The 17,872-nt window shown below is 41.4% G+C and overlaps 1 protein-coding gene across 2 annotated transcripts in view; it reads left to right on the top strand.

Annotated features, from left to right (window-relative positions):
* The window catches only part of SLC1A1 (solute carrier family 1 member 1), a 75,796-nt gene that overhangs the window by 17,728 nt on the left and 40,196 nt on the right, over positions 1–17,872 (top strand). For both annotated transcript variants that reach the window (XM_056522329.1, XM_056522337.1), the window contains exons 2-4: positions 14,593–14,733; positions 16,385–16,477; positions 17,672–17,786. In XM_056522329.1, the coding sequence (XP_056378304.1) occupies positions 14,593–14,733; positions 16,385–16,477; positions 17,672–17,786 (349 nt within the window). The remainder of the gene's footprint in view (positions 1–14,592; positions 14,734–16,384; positions 16,478–17,671; positions 17,787–17,872) is intronic.

Below are 17,872 nucleotides of genomic sequence, written 5' to 3'. Positions count from 1 at the left end.
CCAGGAGGCAGGGGGACCCATAGTGGCCACTTTTTTGACTGGCTTTTTCATTATGAAATATGAAAATTTTCTGATGAAAGCAATTGCAAAACATATTATTTTTTAATCCTTTATAACATATCAAAAGTTATTGTATCTGACAGTGCCCCTTTAACCCCTTAAGGACTCATGACGTACCTATACGTCATGAGTCCGCTCCCGATCTATAACGCGGGGCCACGACTCGCTATTAACCCTTTAGACGCGACGTTCAAAGTTGAACGCCGCGTCTAAAGTGAAAGTGAAAACATGCCGGTTAGCTCAGGGAGCTGTTCGGGATAGCCGCGGTGAAATCGCGGCATCCCGAACAGCTTACAGGACAGCCGGAGAGTCCCTACCTGCCTCCTCGCTGTCTGATCGCCGAATGACTGCTCAGCGCCTGAGATCCAGGCATGAGCAGTCAAGCGGCAGAATCATCGATCACTGGTTTCCTATGAGAAACCAGTGATCAATGTGAAAGATCAGTGTGTGCAGTGTTATAGGTCCCTATGGGAGCTATAACACTGCAAAAAAAAAGTGAAAAAAAAGTGAATAAAGATCATTTAACCCCTTCCCTATTAGAAGTTTGAATCACCCCCCTTTTCCCATAAAAAAAAAAAAAACAGTGTAAATAAAAATAAACATATGTGGTATCGCAGCATGCGGAGATCTCCGAATTATAAAAATATATCATTAATTAAACCGCACGGTCAATGGCGTGCGCGCCAAAAAATTCCAAAGTCCAAAATAGTGCATTTTTGGTCACTTTTTATATAAAGAAAAAATGAATAAAAAGCGATCAATAAGTCCTATCAATGAAAAATGGTACAGCTAAAAACTTCAGATCACGACGCAAAAAATGAGCCCCCTACCGCCCTATATGTAGAAAAATAAAAAAGTTATAGGGGTCAGAAGAGGAAAATTTTAAATGTAAAAATTTTCCTGCATGTAGTTATGATTTTTTCCAGAAGTACGACAAAATCAAACCGATATAAGTAGGGTATCATTTTTATCTTATGGACCTACAGAATAAAGAGAAGGTGTAATTTTTACTGAAAAATGTACTGTGTACAAACGGAAGCCCCCAAAAGTTACAAAATGGCGTTTTTTTTTCAATTTTGTCTCACAATGATTTTTTTTTCCGTTTCGCCATAGATTTTTGGGTAAAATTACTGATGTAATTACAAAGTAGAAAAATAAGTCAGCATATGGATTTTTAGGTGCAAAATTGAAAGAGTTATGATTTTTTAAAGGTAAGGAGGAAAAAACAAAAATGCAAAAACGGAAAAACGCTGAGTCCTTAAAGGGTTAAGGACACAGCCCATTTTAGCCTTGAGCACCCAATTAATTTTCATTTTTGGCTTTTTTGTTATTTCACTCTCGTGTTTAAAGAGGCATAACTCTTTTATTTTTCCATCTGCAGAGCCATATGATGCTTCATGTTTAGGTGCCTTTTTCTGCACCATTAATCCTACATTAAGGGTACAGAAAATGCACCTAAAACGTGTTACATTTTGTATCCTCCGGCCGCCATGCTGGATGATTGGATCGCCGCGGCAGCGCTGCGGGCCATCCGATCATCCAATCAAAGTGCCGCAGATGCCGTGATCTGTATTGATCACCGCATCTGAGGGGTTAATGGCGGACATCCGCGCGATCGCGGATGTCGGCCATTACGGGCGGGTCCCCGGCTGCTGCTAGCAGCCGGAACCTGCCGTGTATGACGCGAACACCGTTCCGATGCTCGCGGTCATACACAGGACGTAAGTGTACGTCCTTGTGCGGGAAGTCCCGCCAAAACAGGATGTACATTTACGTCCGTGGTCGTGAAGGGGTTAAGGTAAAAAAAATGGGTCCGTCCTTGAGTTTAAAATGAAAGAAGTGAGCTGGTTGGTTGCTGTGGGCAACTGGGCAACTTTTCCTCTGGACAGGTTTTGATACATCTCCCCCACTATCTTAATTGTGATTTGAAATGATGAGAAAATAGTCGCACTAGTACTGTCATGGCTGAAAAACGTCCATGTAAAAAGTGTGTAGCTGGCATTTGTAAAGAGGAATTTCATGTTCAAAGGTTGATACATGCAGATCAATATATATTTCCTTCTGATAGAAGTTTAGCGCTTGAATGACAAACATTAACAAGAACACATCACCTTTTAACACCTACTGAGGTAAATTTTAACTTATCTGACTGTCAACCTGCACACAAAATAAAAGCTTTGCCTGTGATCAGGCTTTCTGGATGAGTTGGTGTGGATTAATTATTACGTCTTATTTTTGTCATCCAAAAAAATACTTTAGTTTATAACCAGTTTGCAGCCATTATTAAAAACATTTCCTTGTTGACTAGTTTGTGACATCCTAGGGAAATCACTTAATATATAACACGTTAATCCTATCAGCTGTCAGCCAGAAATATCACAGTACATGTAGTTATATAATAGTATGCAGGCTAATCATTATAAAGAGCTAGTGAATAGATACACAGAAATGTAAAGACAATAACATGCCAGAAGAGGACTTTTCACAAGTATTGTTTAGACTTTCCATCTACAATAACATTGTACAAGGTCATGCATTCATCTTTGTATGCAGTAGGGACTTTTTAAATTAGGATATATGCTGCTTATGCTATGTCCATCCTTAGATCCTGCATGTTTTTACAGTTACATTTTAAAGGGGTTCCATAGATTTAGGTTGTGTGCCTATAAAAGAGTAACAGGTGGTACTGTGTGTTCACATAAAATATCATGTTGCAGCTAGGTTTACACACAGTTTTTTTGAGTTTTTGGAGCCAAAGCCAGAAGTGTATTCAAAAGGAATGGAAAATATACACGAAGGACTTCTACTTCTACTTCCAACTGTATCCACTTCTGACTTTGGCTCAAAAACTGCAGTAACAGTTTTCCAAAACCCCAAAGAAAAAAACTTGTGTGGAAACCTAGCCTAATGGAAATCTGACAGGATCACAAAAAATCACAGTTCCAAGCATGGGTTAAAAAAAACCCTTAAAGGTGTACTCCAACCTTAAACATCTTATCTTTGCCGCTGGGACACCTGTGATCTCCCTGCAGCACCCGGCATTCGGGAGCCATCGGGACCCCTTGTTGCCAGTTGGTCCCCGTCATGAGAACCTAAGACATACCTTAGGATTAGTGAACTTACACTTGTAAGTCGTAAGTCGCGTAATTAAATTTTTTCAAAATATACAAATGAGCACTGAGTAGCCAGTGGGTGGGACTTATCACCTTAAAGTGAATGTGGTGGATAGATTTTAAAACTAATTACATCCAGATAATGAAACATGTTCCTTTTTTGTAATCTTATTCTATTTTCTGTCATTTTTTATTTCATGCAATGTGCATTATTATGGGGGCAGCCATCTTGCCTCAGTTGTTATTAATAGCATTTATATGCTTTACAGCAAGCCCCGTTGACATAGGGAGCAATAAGCTGGAAATTGACATAAATGGGAGAGCTTTCTGGGCATGCTCTGTGACCTGTGCAAAGGCGACTTCTGTGACCACTTCAGGGGGGGCTGAAATCTTAGCTTTAGCTACTGTATTCTGAATATCTCATCTTATCTATCTACCGGTGTCACTTTTTACTATACTCAAGTCTGTGATGATAGGGTGGACACTGCTGGAAAGTGATCTGTACAGCAGTATAATACAGGAAGCACCATTTAGTGGTCAAAATGGAAACTGCAATATTTCATAATTTTGATACAATATATGTAGTAAAATAGAAGATAAATTATATGTGGATGTACTCAATCTGTTTGGAGGTCCGAGAACTTTCACCTGGTGGTATCCTCAACCCACCTTAAATATTTAGAAAAATAGAAAGTAGAGGAATGGCAAGGTTCTCAAGGACTGTGGGTTGGTTTATGTAGGTGAAATTAATTTATGTATAGTGTGTGAGAATTAGTACATAGTATTAAGACCTGAGAAGTGGTATATATTTATATAGAAAAATAGTATTGGTGGAATAGAATGTTATACAGTATATACCAATGTGTATGTATAGTGTGTAGTATAACTGTGGGATGTGGAGTGTAACTGTATCAGTAACTGAATCAGTTACATGTGAAACAGATGATGTGTAGAATGTTTAATGTATCTGTGGGATATGGAATGTAACTGTATCAGTAGTTGTATCTGTTGAGTATATAATCAGTGGTGTGTGTAATGTGTGCAGAAAAACGGATAGGTGGAGGGGTTATGTGGGGTAACAGTAATAGAGATAGTGTGAGGATGGTCAGGAGAAAATAGTATATGTAGATGTTTAGATAACAGTATAAGTGTCAGTGAGAATGTATCTAATGTCCTGAATGTTACTAGGTTCTTGTCTGGTGAAAAACTGGTAAATTATGTAGCTCAGTAATGTATCTGTATGACTGAATAATCAAAAGCTGTCCAAGGTACAATGGTGATTTATTAAGTTCTATAAAGCATATAAAACATAAAAAACATACATGCAGGAAAGGGATATGCAGGGCCCTTGCAATCCCCTCCAAAAATGTACATGGGGTAAAGAAAATACAAAGATAAAAAAGGTTAATATAGGGATATATATATATATATATATATATATATATATATATATATATTAATGCCACACAGAATGTCCTTAAAGATATATTAGACCACAGTTCTTTGGTTCGAACAGTTTATAATCCTGAATTGGGTGATTACATTTGCAACCTCTGGAGCCTCCTTATTTGCGGCCCACTCCTATTGTTATATCCAAATATGATGCAATTCGTGTTAAGATTGTTTCAATAGTAGATCGGTAGTGGTACAGTGATGCAGTGACACGGCGGTCACAAACTCCCTGGTGGTGACGGTCACGGCCAGCAGATGGTAATAATACTAGCAGTAGATGTAAAGAAGCTCGGCGGCCACAGAAAGCAAAAAGCCGTTCGGTACTATGTACCGCTTACCCGACCGTGGGTGACTGGGGAGTCTCTGGTGACCTGGTGGTTCCGGCGATGTAGTGGTTAGGCGATGCGGTCTGTCTCCCGACATGCTGGTCGTCAGCTATATTCGCCGTCTCCTAAGTCAGGCCTCCGGTGCTCCCATCCTGGGTCCTCATGGTGTCTGTGGCTTGCGGCTTCTGCTGTAAGAGAGTGCAGATGGTGGTGGTGGTAGCGGCAGTGGTGGAAAGTGCGGTGCCGGTCCCGGAGTTAGAGGTGCAGCAAATCGCAGGGTGATGTTGTCCTGGATGTTGGTTGATGCTCTGATTAGTAATTGTAGTGACTGTGGTGGGTGGCCATCCTCACACTATCTCTATTACTGTTACCACACACAACCCCTCCACCTATCCGTTTTTCTGTACACATTACACACACCACTGATTGTATACTCAACAGATACAACTACTGATACAGTTACATTCCATATCCCACAGCTACATTAAACATTCTACACATCACCTGTTTCACATGTAACTGATTCAGTTACTGATACAGTTACACTCCACATCCCACAGTTATACTACACACTATACATACAAATTGGTATATACTGTATAACATTCTATTCCAACAATACTATTTTTCTATATAAATCTATACCACTTCTCAAGTCTTAATACTATGTACTAATTCTCACACACTATACATAAATTAATTTCACCTACATAAACCAACCCACAGTCCTTGAGAACCTCGCCATTTCTCTACTTTATATGTAGTAAAATGAAAAATTAGAATTAACATCAATTTTAGAACCTCTTTAAGGGTATGTTCGCACATGATGGATATGCCAGACTTTTTGCAGATTTGAATCAGAATTTGACTTGCAGATTTTCCCAATAAGCTTCAAAAGGGAAGTCAAAATTTGTAAAATTATGCAGCAGACCTGCAGTGTATCTGCCTAGGTTTAGGCTAAAGCATATTGGATCATTTATGCATTCAGCTGCAGATTTTATTGGTGCTTTGTACATTAGTAGCATGGATGGAGCAAAGAGAAGAATTTAAATACATTAGTTAGGCCCCCTTCACATATATCAGTTGGATGGTTGGACACACCGGATGGCATCGGACAGGTAAACGCAGCTTGTTGCATTCCACTGTACGGCGTCCAGAAACAATGGATGCCAGATGCCAAACAGCTGATGACAACTGATGCATGTTGTCATCAGCTGTGGCATCAATTGCGTTGAGATTTAGGGTACATTCACACAAGTGGATCCACCGCTGAAGAATCTCTGTATGGTGCCTTTACATTTGCCTGCTCGGAACGGCAATACGCCACTTCGGGCAGACACACTGTGATGTGCGTGTCGCCAGAAGTATGCGCAGTATACTCGCACATCGAGGCAGCTCTTGACCAGGCCAGTGTGTCTGCTCCTAGCGGGGTATTGCCTCTCCAAGCAGGCACATGTAAAGGCACCATACAGTGGTTCTTTAGCGGCGGATGCGCAGTGTAAAATACGCTGGGGAATACGCTGCTCGTGTGAACATACCCTTAGGCTCAGTTCACCTATATCATATGCCGGACATATGTGAACTCAGCCTTACAAAGCCTTTGTCATAAATTGAAGCCTAGGTAGAAGACATTGTAACTATGGCACTGATGCTAAAGCATTAGAGTTCAGCTTAGCGACTCTGACCTCATCAATATTTACTGGAATTCCTAAAGGTAGCAACTCACAAGGTCCTTCCATCGGTGCCAAGTATCTGTCTCCTTTAAAGAAAATATGCTTTAATTATTACCATTATATGTGTTAGGCTAAGTTTCCACTTGTTTTTTTTTCTGGTAGTTTTTGGAGATTTGCCACTGCAGTTTTTGAGCCAAAGCCAGAAGTGGATCCATAAGGAATAGGACATATAAAGGAAGGATTTACACTTCTCCTCCCTTATGGATCAATTTCTGACTTTGGCTCAATTACTGCAATGGCAGATCTCCAAAAACCGCCAGAAATAAAAAACAAGTGGAAACTTAGCCTTACACAGTTACTGTTTACTACCTGTGAAGAGCAGTTACCAACTAACTTTGCCAAGCATTGTGTAAAGTACAAATAAGCAAGAGCTAATCATGTTTCTTAGTAAAGAGAAAAACTTATTGAGAAAAAAAGAATGTAATTACTTGTTTATGTTCATTCCACATGTAATAAAAACCAATATATTGATAAACCAGCATGTTTTGTGATCTACAAAAATTAAAGTAATGATGAGTCTGGAGACAAGAAAGCGGTTTCTATGACAATGAACATGTTCTTTTGATAGAACCAATTTAGTTACTGCAAACACTGACTGAAACTAATTAGATTAGGGAAAAAATCTGCATGTGATTCATTTAAAGGGAACTGACAGGAGGTAAGAGGAATCTAATCCGCTGTTATGGGCTAATAAGGCAGGGGACAATGATTACCAATGTACCTGTGTTATCGTGCCGTTTATGTGTAACCTTAATGTTTATTAATATGCTAATGAGGGTGTTTGGTGCCCTGCAGCCGTGACTTTACTCCTGTTCTGTCCGCCGTTCTGTCCGCCTGCTGCTTCTGTGCCTCCTCATAAATATACTTCCTCTCCTCTGCAGTGATGAAAACATTGGCCCTCATTTACTATTTTAAACCCGACTTGTTTTGTCGGGTTTTCTTGGCGCATCTTTGTCTGCGACATCTCGCAGACATCGTGCGCCAGTCTGCGACACGATGCAACATTTTTTCCCCGAGGGACCCGATGTGGATTCTCCCAAACCCGAAAAAGGGGTTTCTGAGCTTTCCCACGTATTTATAAAGCTTTCCAACCCGAATTTGTTGAATTGTTGTGGATTCTTTCCCGACAACTCAGAGGAGTTGGAAACCAAAACCTACAAAACCCACGTGCGACAAACAGGATGCGATATAATAATAAATACCAGGGGAAAAAAGCAATCGGGTAAGAAAGCAAGATAGACTTACAACCCTTGTGTTACTTTACTGCAGAGGGCCTGGTGGATATTCAAAAGAAGGTGCTGTTGCAGCAGTGAGCAGCGCCCATCCACATTACCCATAGGGGCAAATAACTATCATAGTATGCAGATTTTGGTTAACTTTTTGGGTGGATTTGTCATTGCAGAATTAAATAATATGATCCCTCATTTAGAAGTTCCAGCCGCTTTAATGCCTCATACTTGTCATGAGGTTTCAATAAGTACAGAGATTCTGAACAGGTACTTACAGCATAATAACAAGTTCTACAGAGAAAGAGATCATTTTCATAACTGCCTGAGGAAGTGACTGAACTACTATGTTATACCATTATATATCCCGCCTGGTGTACAACGTAAACAAGAAAAAAAAGTTGCATATTTTTTTTTGTCAAACTGCCTTCCAAAAACATGGATTAGAAAGCTAACAAAAAGCCAAAATGTGATGATATCAATAAGATCTACAGCTATAGATTAAAAAAATAATTTTTTTTTTTTTATAGGGATCTAAATATAGCAATGCGAAGTAATGTTTTTAAAGTTTTTGGTTATTAGTTACAACTAGTAAGATATAACGTTAACAATAACTATATAATTGTGATATAGCTGTAATATGATTGGCACTCACAATGTTAACATGTAATTTTTTAACAATGTAAACATAAAAAAAAAAAAGCGAAGAGCTCTACAAATAATATTTTTGGACCTATATGCCCCTTCCCAAAACCGGCTCCCAATATATTTATAGTGGAGGTGTTTGGAAAAATACAATGAGGGGCATTTACTAATCTTTTACTATGTAGTCTGGTTTTTACCCTGTTTTTTTCTACTTCATTTTTGACTATGTGCGACAAATTTACTAAATTGCTGCACGGCATTAATAAATTTGGCACACATAGGCAAAAGTGGGAAATTTACTTCATGTAGTAGAAAAAAGTCTGTTCCTTTTTCCTGCTGTCTGAATTGGTTTGGCTGCTGGTTTCCTTCTGGATCTTTTGTTTTTGAGTTTTTTTTTAGCTTTTTCACCACATCTAAATAATTCAATAACTACAGTGGTCCCTCAAGTTACAATATTAATTGGTTCCAGGAAAACCATTGTAAGTTGAAACCATTGTATGTTGAGACCATAACTCTATGGAAACGTGGTAATTGGTTCTAAAGGCACCAAAATGTCATCCAAAATAGGAAAAAGTGACAAAGAAAAATAAGTAGATAACTGATATAGATAAAGCAAATCCTTACATATAAAAGTAATAAAGATCTGCTGAGAGCTGTAAATCACTGTCTATGTCAGTGTTTCCCAAGCAGGGAGCCTCCAGCTGTTGCAAAACTATAACTCCCAGCATGCCCGGACAGCCAAAGGCTGTCCGGGCATGCTGGGAGTTGTAGTTTTGCAAAAGATGGGGCCACCCTGCTTGGCAAACACTGGTCTATGTAGAGGACAGGAGCTTCTTCAGGGGTCCTGTACAGTACAGGCAATGTCCCAAACAAGTAATGGAGTCGCCCTCACCTGGTGTCCAAAAGAGCAGCTAACCCTGATACAGGTAAAGTGTACAGAACATGTAATACCAGACACCAGTCAGTGCATACACTTCAGTAATACAGGGGTTTTACCAGTGAATGCCCATTTTGATTGGTTGGTTCTTCCAGCCATTGACACGTTTTACAGATCTGGACTGTCTGTAGCATTGTATGTTGAGTCTGGTTTCAACTTACGATGGTCCAGAAAAGACCATTGTATTTTGAAACTATTGTATGTTGAGGCCATTGTAAGTTGAGGGATCACTGTAAATTGTAGTCATGGCTCAGAAGTGGTAAACGGCGTTTAGTGTGTGTGTGTGTGTGTTTATTACATTTTTTTAACACAGTTTTTTTCTCCCTAAATGTACTTACACTTTTTTTTTTTTTGGTTACTTCTTCTACAGATCTGTGTATCCTGTGGACTCCTTCGGATTCGGTGGACTACTTCGATGACCAGCGTTTTTCTTTGCTTGATGTTAATAAAATGGTTAACGAGGGCTTGTGGGGGAGTGTTTTTTGTAATAAATTTTTTTTAAAACCTGTTGTGTTTTATTTTACTTTACTAGACAGGCTTAGTAGTGGAAGCTGTCTTATAGACTGAGTCCATTATTAAGCCGGGCTTAGCGTTAGCCACAAAAACAGCTAGCGCTAACCCCCAATTATTACCCCGGTACCCAACACCACAGGGGTGCCGGGAAGAGCCGGTACCAACAGGCCCGGAGCGTCAAAAATGGCGCTCCTGGGCCTAGGCGGTAACAGGCTGGCGTTATTTAGGTTGGGGAGGGCCAGTAACAATGGTCCTCGCCCACCCTGGTAACGTCAGGCTGTTACTGTTTGGTTGGTATTTGGTTGAGAATAAAAATAGGGGGACCCTATTAGTTTTTTTAATATATTTAATTATTTATTTAAAAAAAAAAAACGCATAGGGTCCCCCCTATTTTCATTCTCAGCCAAACAGTAACAGCCTGACGTTCCCAGGGTGGGCGAGGACCATTGTTACTGGCCCTCCCCAGCCTAAATAACGCCAGCCTGTTACCGCCTAGGCCCAGGAGCGCCATTTTTGACGCTCCAGGCCTGTTGGTACCGGCTCTTCCCGGCACCCCTGTGGCGTTGGGTACCGGGGTAATAATAGGGGGTTAGCGCTAGCTGTTTTTGTGGCTAGCGCTAAGCCCAGGTTAGTAATGGACTCTGTCTATAAGACAGCTTCCACTACTAAGCCTGTCTAGTAAAGTAAGAAAAAAACACAACAGGTTTTAAAAAATTTTTATTACAAAAAACACTCCCCCACAAGCCCTCGTTAACCATTTTATTAAAATCAAACAAAGAAAAACGCTGGTCATCGAAGTAGTCCACCGAATCCGAAGGAGTCCACAGGATAAACGGATCTGAAATGAGAAGAAAACAAAAAAAATGGGTTAGTACATTTATTATCACCTGCTCACACATCTCCCGCCCCGCATGACTACAACTGCCAGCATGCCCTTACAGTAAGGACATGCTGGGAGTTGTAGTTGTGTGGTGCAGGAGATGTGTGGGCAAGTGACAAGCTTGTCCCCTGCCCCCAGCTGCAGGACTACAACTCCCAGCATGCCCTTACAGTAAGGTGGGGCGGAGGCCGGGCACAGTGTTTCCCAACCTGGGACTTGTAGTTTTGCAACATCTGGAGGCACCCTGGTTGGGAAACACTGTTTTAGGCCAGTGTTTCCCAACCAGGGTGCCTCCAGATGTTGCAAAACTACAAGCCCCAGCATGCCTGGACAGTCAAAGGCTGTCTAGGCATGCTGGGAGTTGTAGTTTTGCAACATCTGGAGGCAACCTGGCTGGGAAACACTGGCCTAAAACAGTGTTTCCCAACCAGGGTGCCTCCAGATGTTGCAAAACTACAAGCCCCAGCATGCCTGGACAGTCAAAGGCTGTCCAGGCATGCTGGGAGTTGTAGTTTTGCAACATCTGGAGGCAACCTGGCTGGGAAACACTGGCCTAAAACAGTGTTTCCCAACCAAGGTGCCTCCAGATGTTGCAAAACTACAAGCCCCAGCATGCCTGGACAGTCAAAGGCTGTCTAGGCATGCTGGGAGTTGTAGTTTTGCAACATCTGGAGGCAACCTGGCTGGGAAACACTGGCCTAAAACAGTGTTTCCCAACCAGGGTGCCTCCAGATGTTGCAAAACTACAAGTCCCAGCATGCCTGGACAGTCAAAGGCTGTCTAGGCATGCTGGGAGTTGTAGTTTTGCAACATCTGGAGGCAACCTGGCTGGGAAACACTGGCCTAAAACAGTGTTTCCCAACCAGGGTGCCTCCAGATGTTGCAAAACTACAAGCCCCAGCATGCCTGGACAGTCAAAGGCTGTCCAGGCATGCTGGGAGTTGTAGTTTTGCAACATCTGGAGGCAACCTGGCTGGGAAACACTGGCCTAAAACAGTGTTTCCCAACCAGGGTGCCTCCAGATGTTGCAAAACTACAAACCCCAGCATGCCTGGACAGTCAAAGGCTGTCCAGGCATGCTGGGAGTTGTAGTTTTGCAACATCTGGAGGCACCCTGGTTGGGAAACACTGGCCTAAAACAGTGTTTCCCAACCAGGGTGACTGTTTTAGGCCAGTGTTTCCCAACTGTTTTAGGCCAGTGTTTCCCAACCAGGGTGCCTCCAGCTGTTGCTAAACTACAACTCCCAGCATGCCTGGACAGCCAAAGGCTGTCCAGGCATGCTGGGAGTTGTAGTCTTGCAACAACTGGAGGCACCCTGGTTGGGAAGCCTGCGCAACTTACCGGCTTCCGTAGGATCCAGCGCTGCACGACACTGCCGCGCGACAGTGCCGCGCGACGATCTCCGACAGCGATCGTCGCTGGAGCCTCGGAAGGGTAAGTGAACTTCTTCGCCGGTCCCCTTCAGCTGTTTAGTTTTGCAACAGCTGGAGGACTACAGTTTACAGACCACAAACCAGTGGTCTGCAAACTGTGGCCCTCCAGCTGTTGCAAAACTACAACTCCCAGCATGCCTGGACAGCCAATGGCTGTCCAGGCATGCTGGGAGTTGTAGTCTTGCAACATCTGGAGGCACCCTGGTTGGGAAACACTGTTTTAGGCCAGTGTTTCCCAACAAGGGTGCCTCCAGCTGTTGCAAAACTACAACTCCCAGCATGCCCGGACAGCCAAAGGGTGTCCAGGCATGCTGGGAGTTGTAGTCTTGCACCCTGGTTGGGAAGCTTGCGCAACTTACCGGCTTCCGTAGGATCCAGCGCTGCACGACACTGCCGCGCGACACTGCCGCGCGACGATCTCCGTCAGCGATCGTCGCTGGAGCCTCGGAAGGGTAAGTGAACTTCTTCGCCGGTCCCCTTCAGCTGTTTAGTTTTGCAACAGCTGGAGGACTACAGTTTACAGACCACACACCAGTGGTCTGCAAACTGTGGCCCTCCAGCTGTTGCAAAACTACAACACCCAGCATGCCCTGACAGCCAAAGCCTATGGCTCTCAGGGCAGGAGCCCGGGCTGACATTACAGTGCAGCCGCCCGGGCTCCTCATACGGTCTCCCCGCTACCCCCCTTGTCTCCCGCCCGGGCTCCTCATACGGCCTCCCCGCTACCCCCCCCCCCCTCCCCTCCCCTTGTCTCCCGCCCGCGCCGCTCAGCTCCCGCTGCTACAAGACTACAACTCCCAGCGTGTCCTCACTGTAAGGCCATGCTGGGACTTGTAGTCTTGCAACAGCAGACAGATGGGAGTTGTGTGGCGCTGGCAGGTGAGAGGGGGGGATATAAATCACTGTAGTAAATCCCGGTAGCGCAGTGAGGGTAGCGGGGAGAAAGTATGTCGGAGCCCGGGCGGCAGTAGCTTTTCCTGCTCCATGTTGGAGCTGGAGTAAATTTAGTCAATTTTTATGGCCGTTGCGACAGTTTATTGCGCAACTGCGACTGTCTCAGTTAATAAATTCCTGACCACTGCAAGTCAAAACTGAAAACTTGCGTAAATTAAGCGGGACATTTTTTTTTTACTTTCTAGCTCTTGCTAGGGAAAGTCGCACAATTTATAGGGTAGGCGCAATTGCGACAATTTTGCGCCAAAAATAGTCAGAAAAAAATGACTAAACCCCTTAGTAAATGCCCCCCAATATTTATATATACCTATATACGTGCAACCGCACAGAAAAAAATCTCCATACACAAGTAATACTGAAAAATGATTTAACAAATCTTTATTGTTGTATCAAAAAGTTTAGTTTTTTTTTAAACATACAGAGGAATACACAAAGAGGAGAAAATACATACAGGGATACTGGGGTGAAAGTCCTGACATTGGTAATAATACACTGTATGTCTGAAAATAATGCTACATGATATTAAAAGTAAAACACAAGATAAAAAGGACATATAACATGCACACATCTAATCAGAAAATGTGCAAAAATTGCTGTAGTTTCAGGAGATAGATGCCTATAAAGGGCTATGTAGCTAGATAATAGGGATGACACAGAAGTCAGCAGGAATATAATAAAGTGCAATATTGCAACAAGGCAGTAGGATAGGAAGATATATGACCAATGCCCTCAAAGAAGTGAATTAAACAAAATAGAAAAGTGTAGCAACAGATACATGCAGTGGTCAGGACCCCAGCTCCACACCAGACCTCCGACGCGTTTCACCGGGATAGGCGTTTTCCACTCCTGAAAAAATACATTTTCTGATTAGATGTGTGCATGTTATATGTCCTTTTTATCTTGTGTTTTACTTTTAATATCTTGTAGCATTATTTTCAGACATACAGTGTATTATTACCAATGTCAGGACTTTCACCCCAGTATCCCTGTATGTATTTTCTCCTCTTTGTGTATTCCTCTGTATGTTTAAAAAAAAAACTTTTTTGATACAACAAAAAAGATTAGTTAAATAATTTTTCAGTATTAAATATTATTTTTGGGTTATGCAAAAGGTGATCATGGTAAAAGAGTGCCAGTCAAAATTACAACTTGCTGCAAAAAAAAGTTATGGCTCTTAGAAGATAAGGAGGAAAACTTATATATATATGTTTGATACATGGTGGCTTGTTGCCAGTTTAATTTCTTTATGTTCACTGCACTTTATAGTAAATCCATATTCTATATATGTTTAGTATGATTTTCTGTTTTTGCTGTTTAAGGTATTGGACTTGGGGTTTTGGTTCGTGAATATGGAAAACTTTCCAACTTGGATAAGATTTACTTTGCATTCCCTGGGGAGATTCTGATGCGAATGCTAAAGCTCATCATTTTGCCATTGATTGTATCCAGCATGATCACAGGTAGGCATACAAGTTTTTGTCTCATGTTTGTCTAAACCTAATGTTTAGGGATCTGTGGAGCTTACCTAATACAAAAAAACAATATGTTCCAGCCTATGTTCACATGGCCATCATTCTACCAAAACTGCTGTAGAATTGCGTTATTTGCGCTACAATGTCACCATAATCATGTTAGAATAGGGGGGAAATGCATCAAAAACATGGAAAAAACATAATTAAATGTGTTCTTAAAAGAATTAAGGTCTTGGCATGATATGTACGTTTGAATCATCTAATCCAGATTGAATGAGAAACTGATGTTTTTATGTTGGAAATGGTGGAAAAAACTTGCATATAGGCTTTTAAAGCTTCTCAGCTACCTTAAAGGGGTTGTCTCATAAGGCATAATATAGTGTTTATCGTTAAATCCAGACCCAAATTACCTATCTTCCTCTGCAGCTGAAGCATTTTCTCTGCTTGCCATAGAAGAAGTCTGCAGTTTTACTTGCATATCTTTCAGTGGAAAAAAAACACTGTAGCCTTAGGGGCAGCCAACTCACCACACCAAGGATCCCTCCACATACCTGATAAAGAAAGGATAGGGGATAAGTGTTAGATCAAGGGAGAGGGGGAGGGGCGAGCGCTGGAACCCCTTGCGATTTCCAGCACTGCCCCGTGGTCTCTACATGAAAAGCTGCGGCCGACACGTCCCCTCCATGCAGTTCTCTGGAGATTGGCAAGGGCATCGCTCCGGCTCTCCCATAGAGCTACATGGAGGGGGCGTGTCGGGCGCAGCTTCATGCTGTGGTCAACACCTCATATCAGAGTAGAGCCGGGGCGCCGTTCAGGAGATCGAGGGGGTCCCAGCATTCGGACCCCCCGCGATCTGACACTTATCCCCTATCCTTAGGTAGGGGATACGTTTTTATTCATGGGAGTTCTCCTTTAAGTAACAAGATTAAGGATGCATGTCTACCTTGGCATATTTACTGAGCTGAACACATTAAAGCTATAGAAAAGAAATAGGCAATGGCGCCATACTAATTTCATTCCTAAAATATCTGTTGATATAAGTATGTTTTTAATTAGTTTATATACAAAAAAAATCGAAATTGGGGGCTGAACAATATTCTTAAAAAATAAATAAATAAATAAAACACCCTTCAAACTAGATTTTAATTTTTCAAGGGTATTATGTCTCAATTACCAAGGGACCATCTTTAACCACAATGGTCATAGCTATATTTAAACATGTTAAAAGAGGAACCACTCTCATCAGTCCATATCCCCAGTGAACAATAAAATCAAGTTTATCTGTAATGCAAAGTAAGGCCATTTTATTGGAATGCAATTGACTTCTCATTGTGGTTACTGAATTTTAGAGAGCACTCTTTTGGGGATTTTACTTTTGTTTCGCCCCACTACCCAATACATACATCTATATCATCCCTGCAATAGAAAACAGGTTTAAACCAAAGAGAACCTACACATATTTATGTAGGTTAAATATAGATATATGTATGAACTTTACAAATGTTATCAGATATTTTTGGCCACTTTTCATGTCTAGGCCTAATAACCAAAGCTAGTGGGTACTGTACATTTAGTGTGTATAATATTATACTGTACTGTAACTGTTATAATAACTACCGTATATATTGTATCTACTTAGGTGTTGCTGCTCTGGATTCCAGTGTATCTGGGAAAATTGGTTTACGTGCTATTGTATATTATTTCTGCACTACAGTCATAGCTGTTATTCTTGGTAAATCTTTATATTTTATTGCTTTGTATTACATACTTTTCACAATGAGCTTCTAAGCAGTTCAGAGAGCTTCTGATAACCTAAAAACCTTACCTACTTACCTAGCCCGTTCCTTCACTACTGCCAGTTTCCTGAAAACTCGTCTCCACCATAATCCTCTTTGCTTGTTCCAATGACATTATTATGACATTCTGTGAAGATAGGAAATGCAGACTCATTGGCTGATTTCTGTGGTGACCATTTTTAGCAGCCACTGAGCAAGCATTTGCTGTTCACACAGCATGTTATTGGAACAAGTAAAGAAGAGGACTGTGGGGTATTTGCAAGGTATGAAACTAAATATATTTCAAATAGAATGAATAATATATAATTTACAGGAAAATATAAGAGCTAAATGCAATATGAGGGAAAAATGCATTTTTTGTGGAACCCAATATACCACAGAACAACTTTATAGACATGATTTATCAAATACTAGCAGAATACCCAGCATTGCCCGGTCTTACTACCTAAGCCTTGTGGAAGAGAAAAAGCAACAATGATGCTCTCGTCCCCATATTCTATCCTCATATCCTGACCTCATATTGCATCCACATATCGCGACCTCATATCCTGTCCTCATACCCGAACCTCATATCTTGTCCATATCCCGTCCTCATATGTTGGACTCATATCCAGTTATCATACCCTAACCTCATATCCTATCCTCATATCCCGTCCTCATATTTCGGCCTCATATCCAGTTATCATACCCTTACCTCATATCCCATCCTCATATCCTGTCTTCATATTCCACCCCCCTCACTAACCTTCCTTTGCATCTGCTTGCTGGAGAGTTAAATTATACTGGTTGGTCTGGCAGCAGTACTGTATGATTAAAAGTCCTGAGCAATCTTTGCAGCTCAAGATGTATCGGAAAACTTATAGCCTTGCATGGGTCATCAGACAAAAAAATCCATCTCTCACAAATGGGGGTGGGTTAGGGCTGATTTAACTATACTATATTTTTAGTTGACATAAGTAACGTGTGTGCCTAGTTTCATTGAAATATCTCCAGCCATTTGGAAGTTATGCTGGAACCCTACATACACATATTGAGTTTTTACAGTATATATAGATAGGGTCTGTGGTAAGTGTGGATGCTATCACAATAACAAAGAAAACAACAACTGAAGTTTTATTGTTCAATTGCAGGAATTGTTTTGGTTGTGAGCATCAAGCCTGGAGTGACTCAAAGTGCAGATGAAATTGACAGAACAGGAAGTACACCAGAAGTCACTACTGTTGATGCACTGCTTGACCTTTTAAGGTGACTAATAAGACTCAAGTTAATAAGTTATTGTTACAGAAACTAACATTGTCTTTCTCAAAATACAACATATACTTTTAACAGCA

This window comes from Hyla sarda, chromosome 1 (genome assembly GCF_029499605.1).
Source record: "Hyla sarda isolate aHylSar1 chromosome 1, aHylSar1.hap1, whole genome shotgun sequence".
NCBI lineage: Eukaryota > Metazoa > Chordata > Amphibia > Anura > Hylidae > Hyla > Hyla sarda.
Note: the sequence above shows the minus strand (reverse complement) of the source record. Positions and strands in the feature narration are given on the sequence as shown.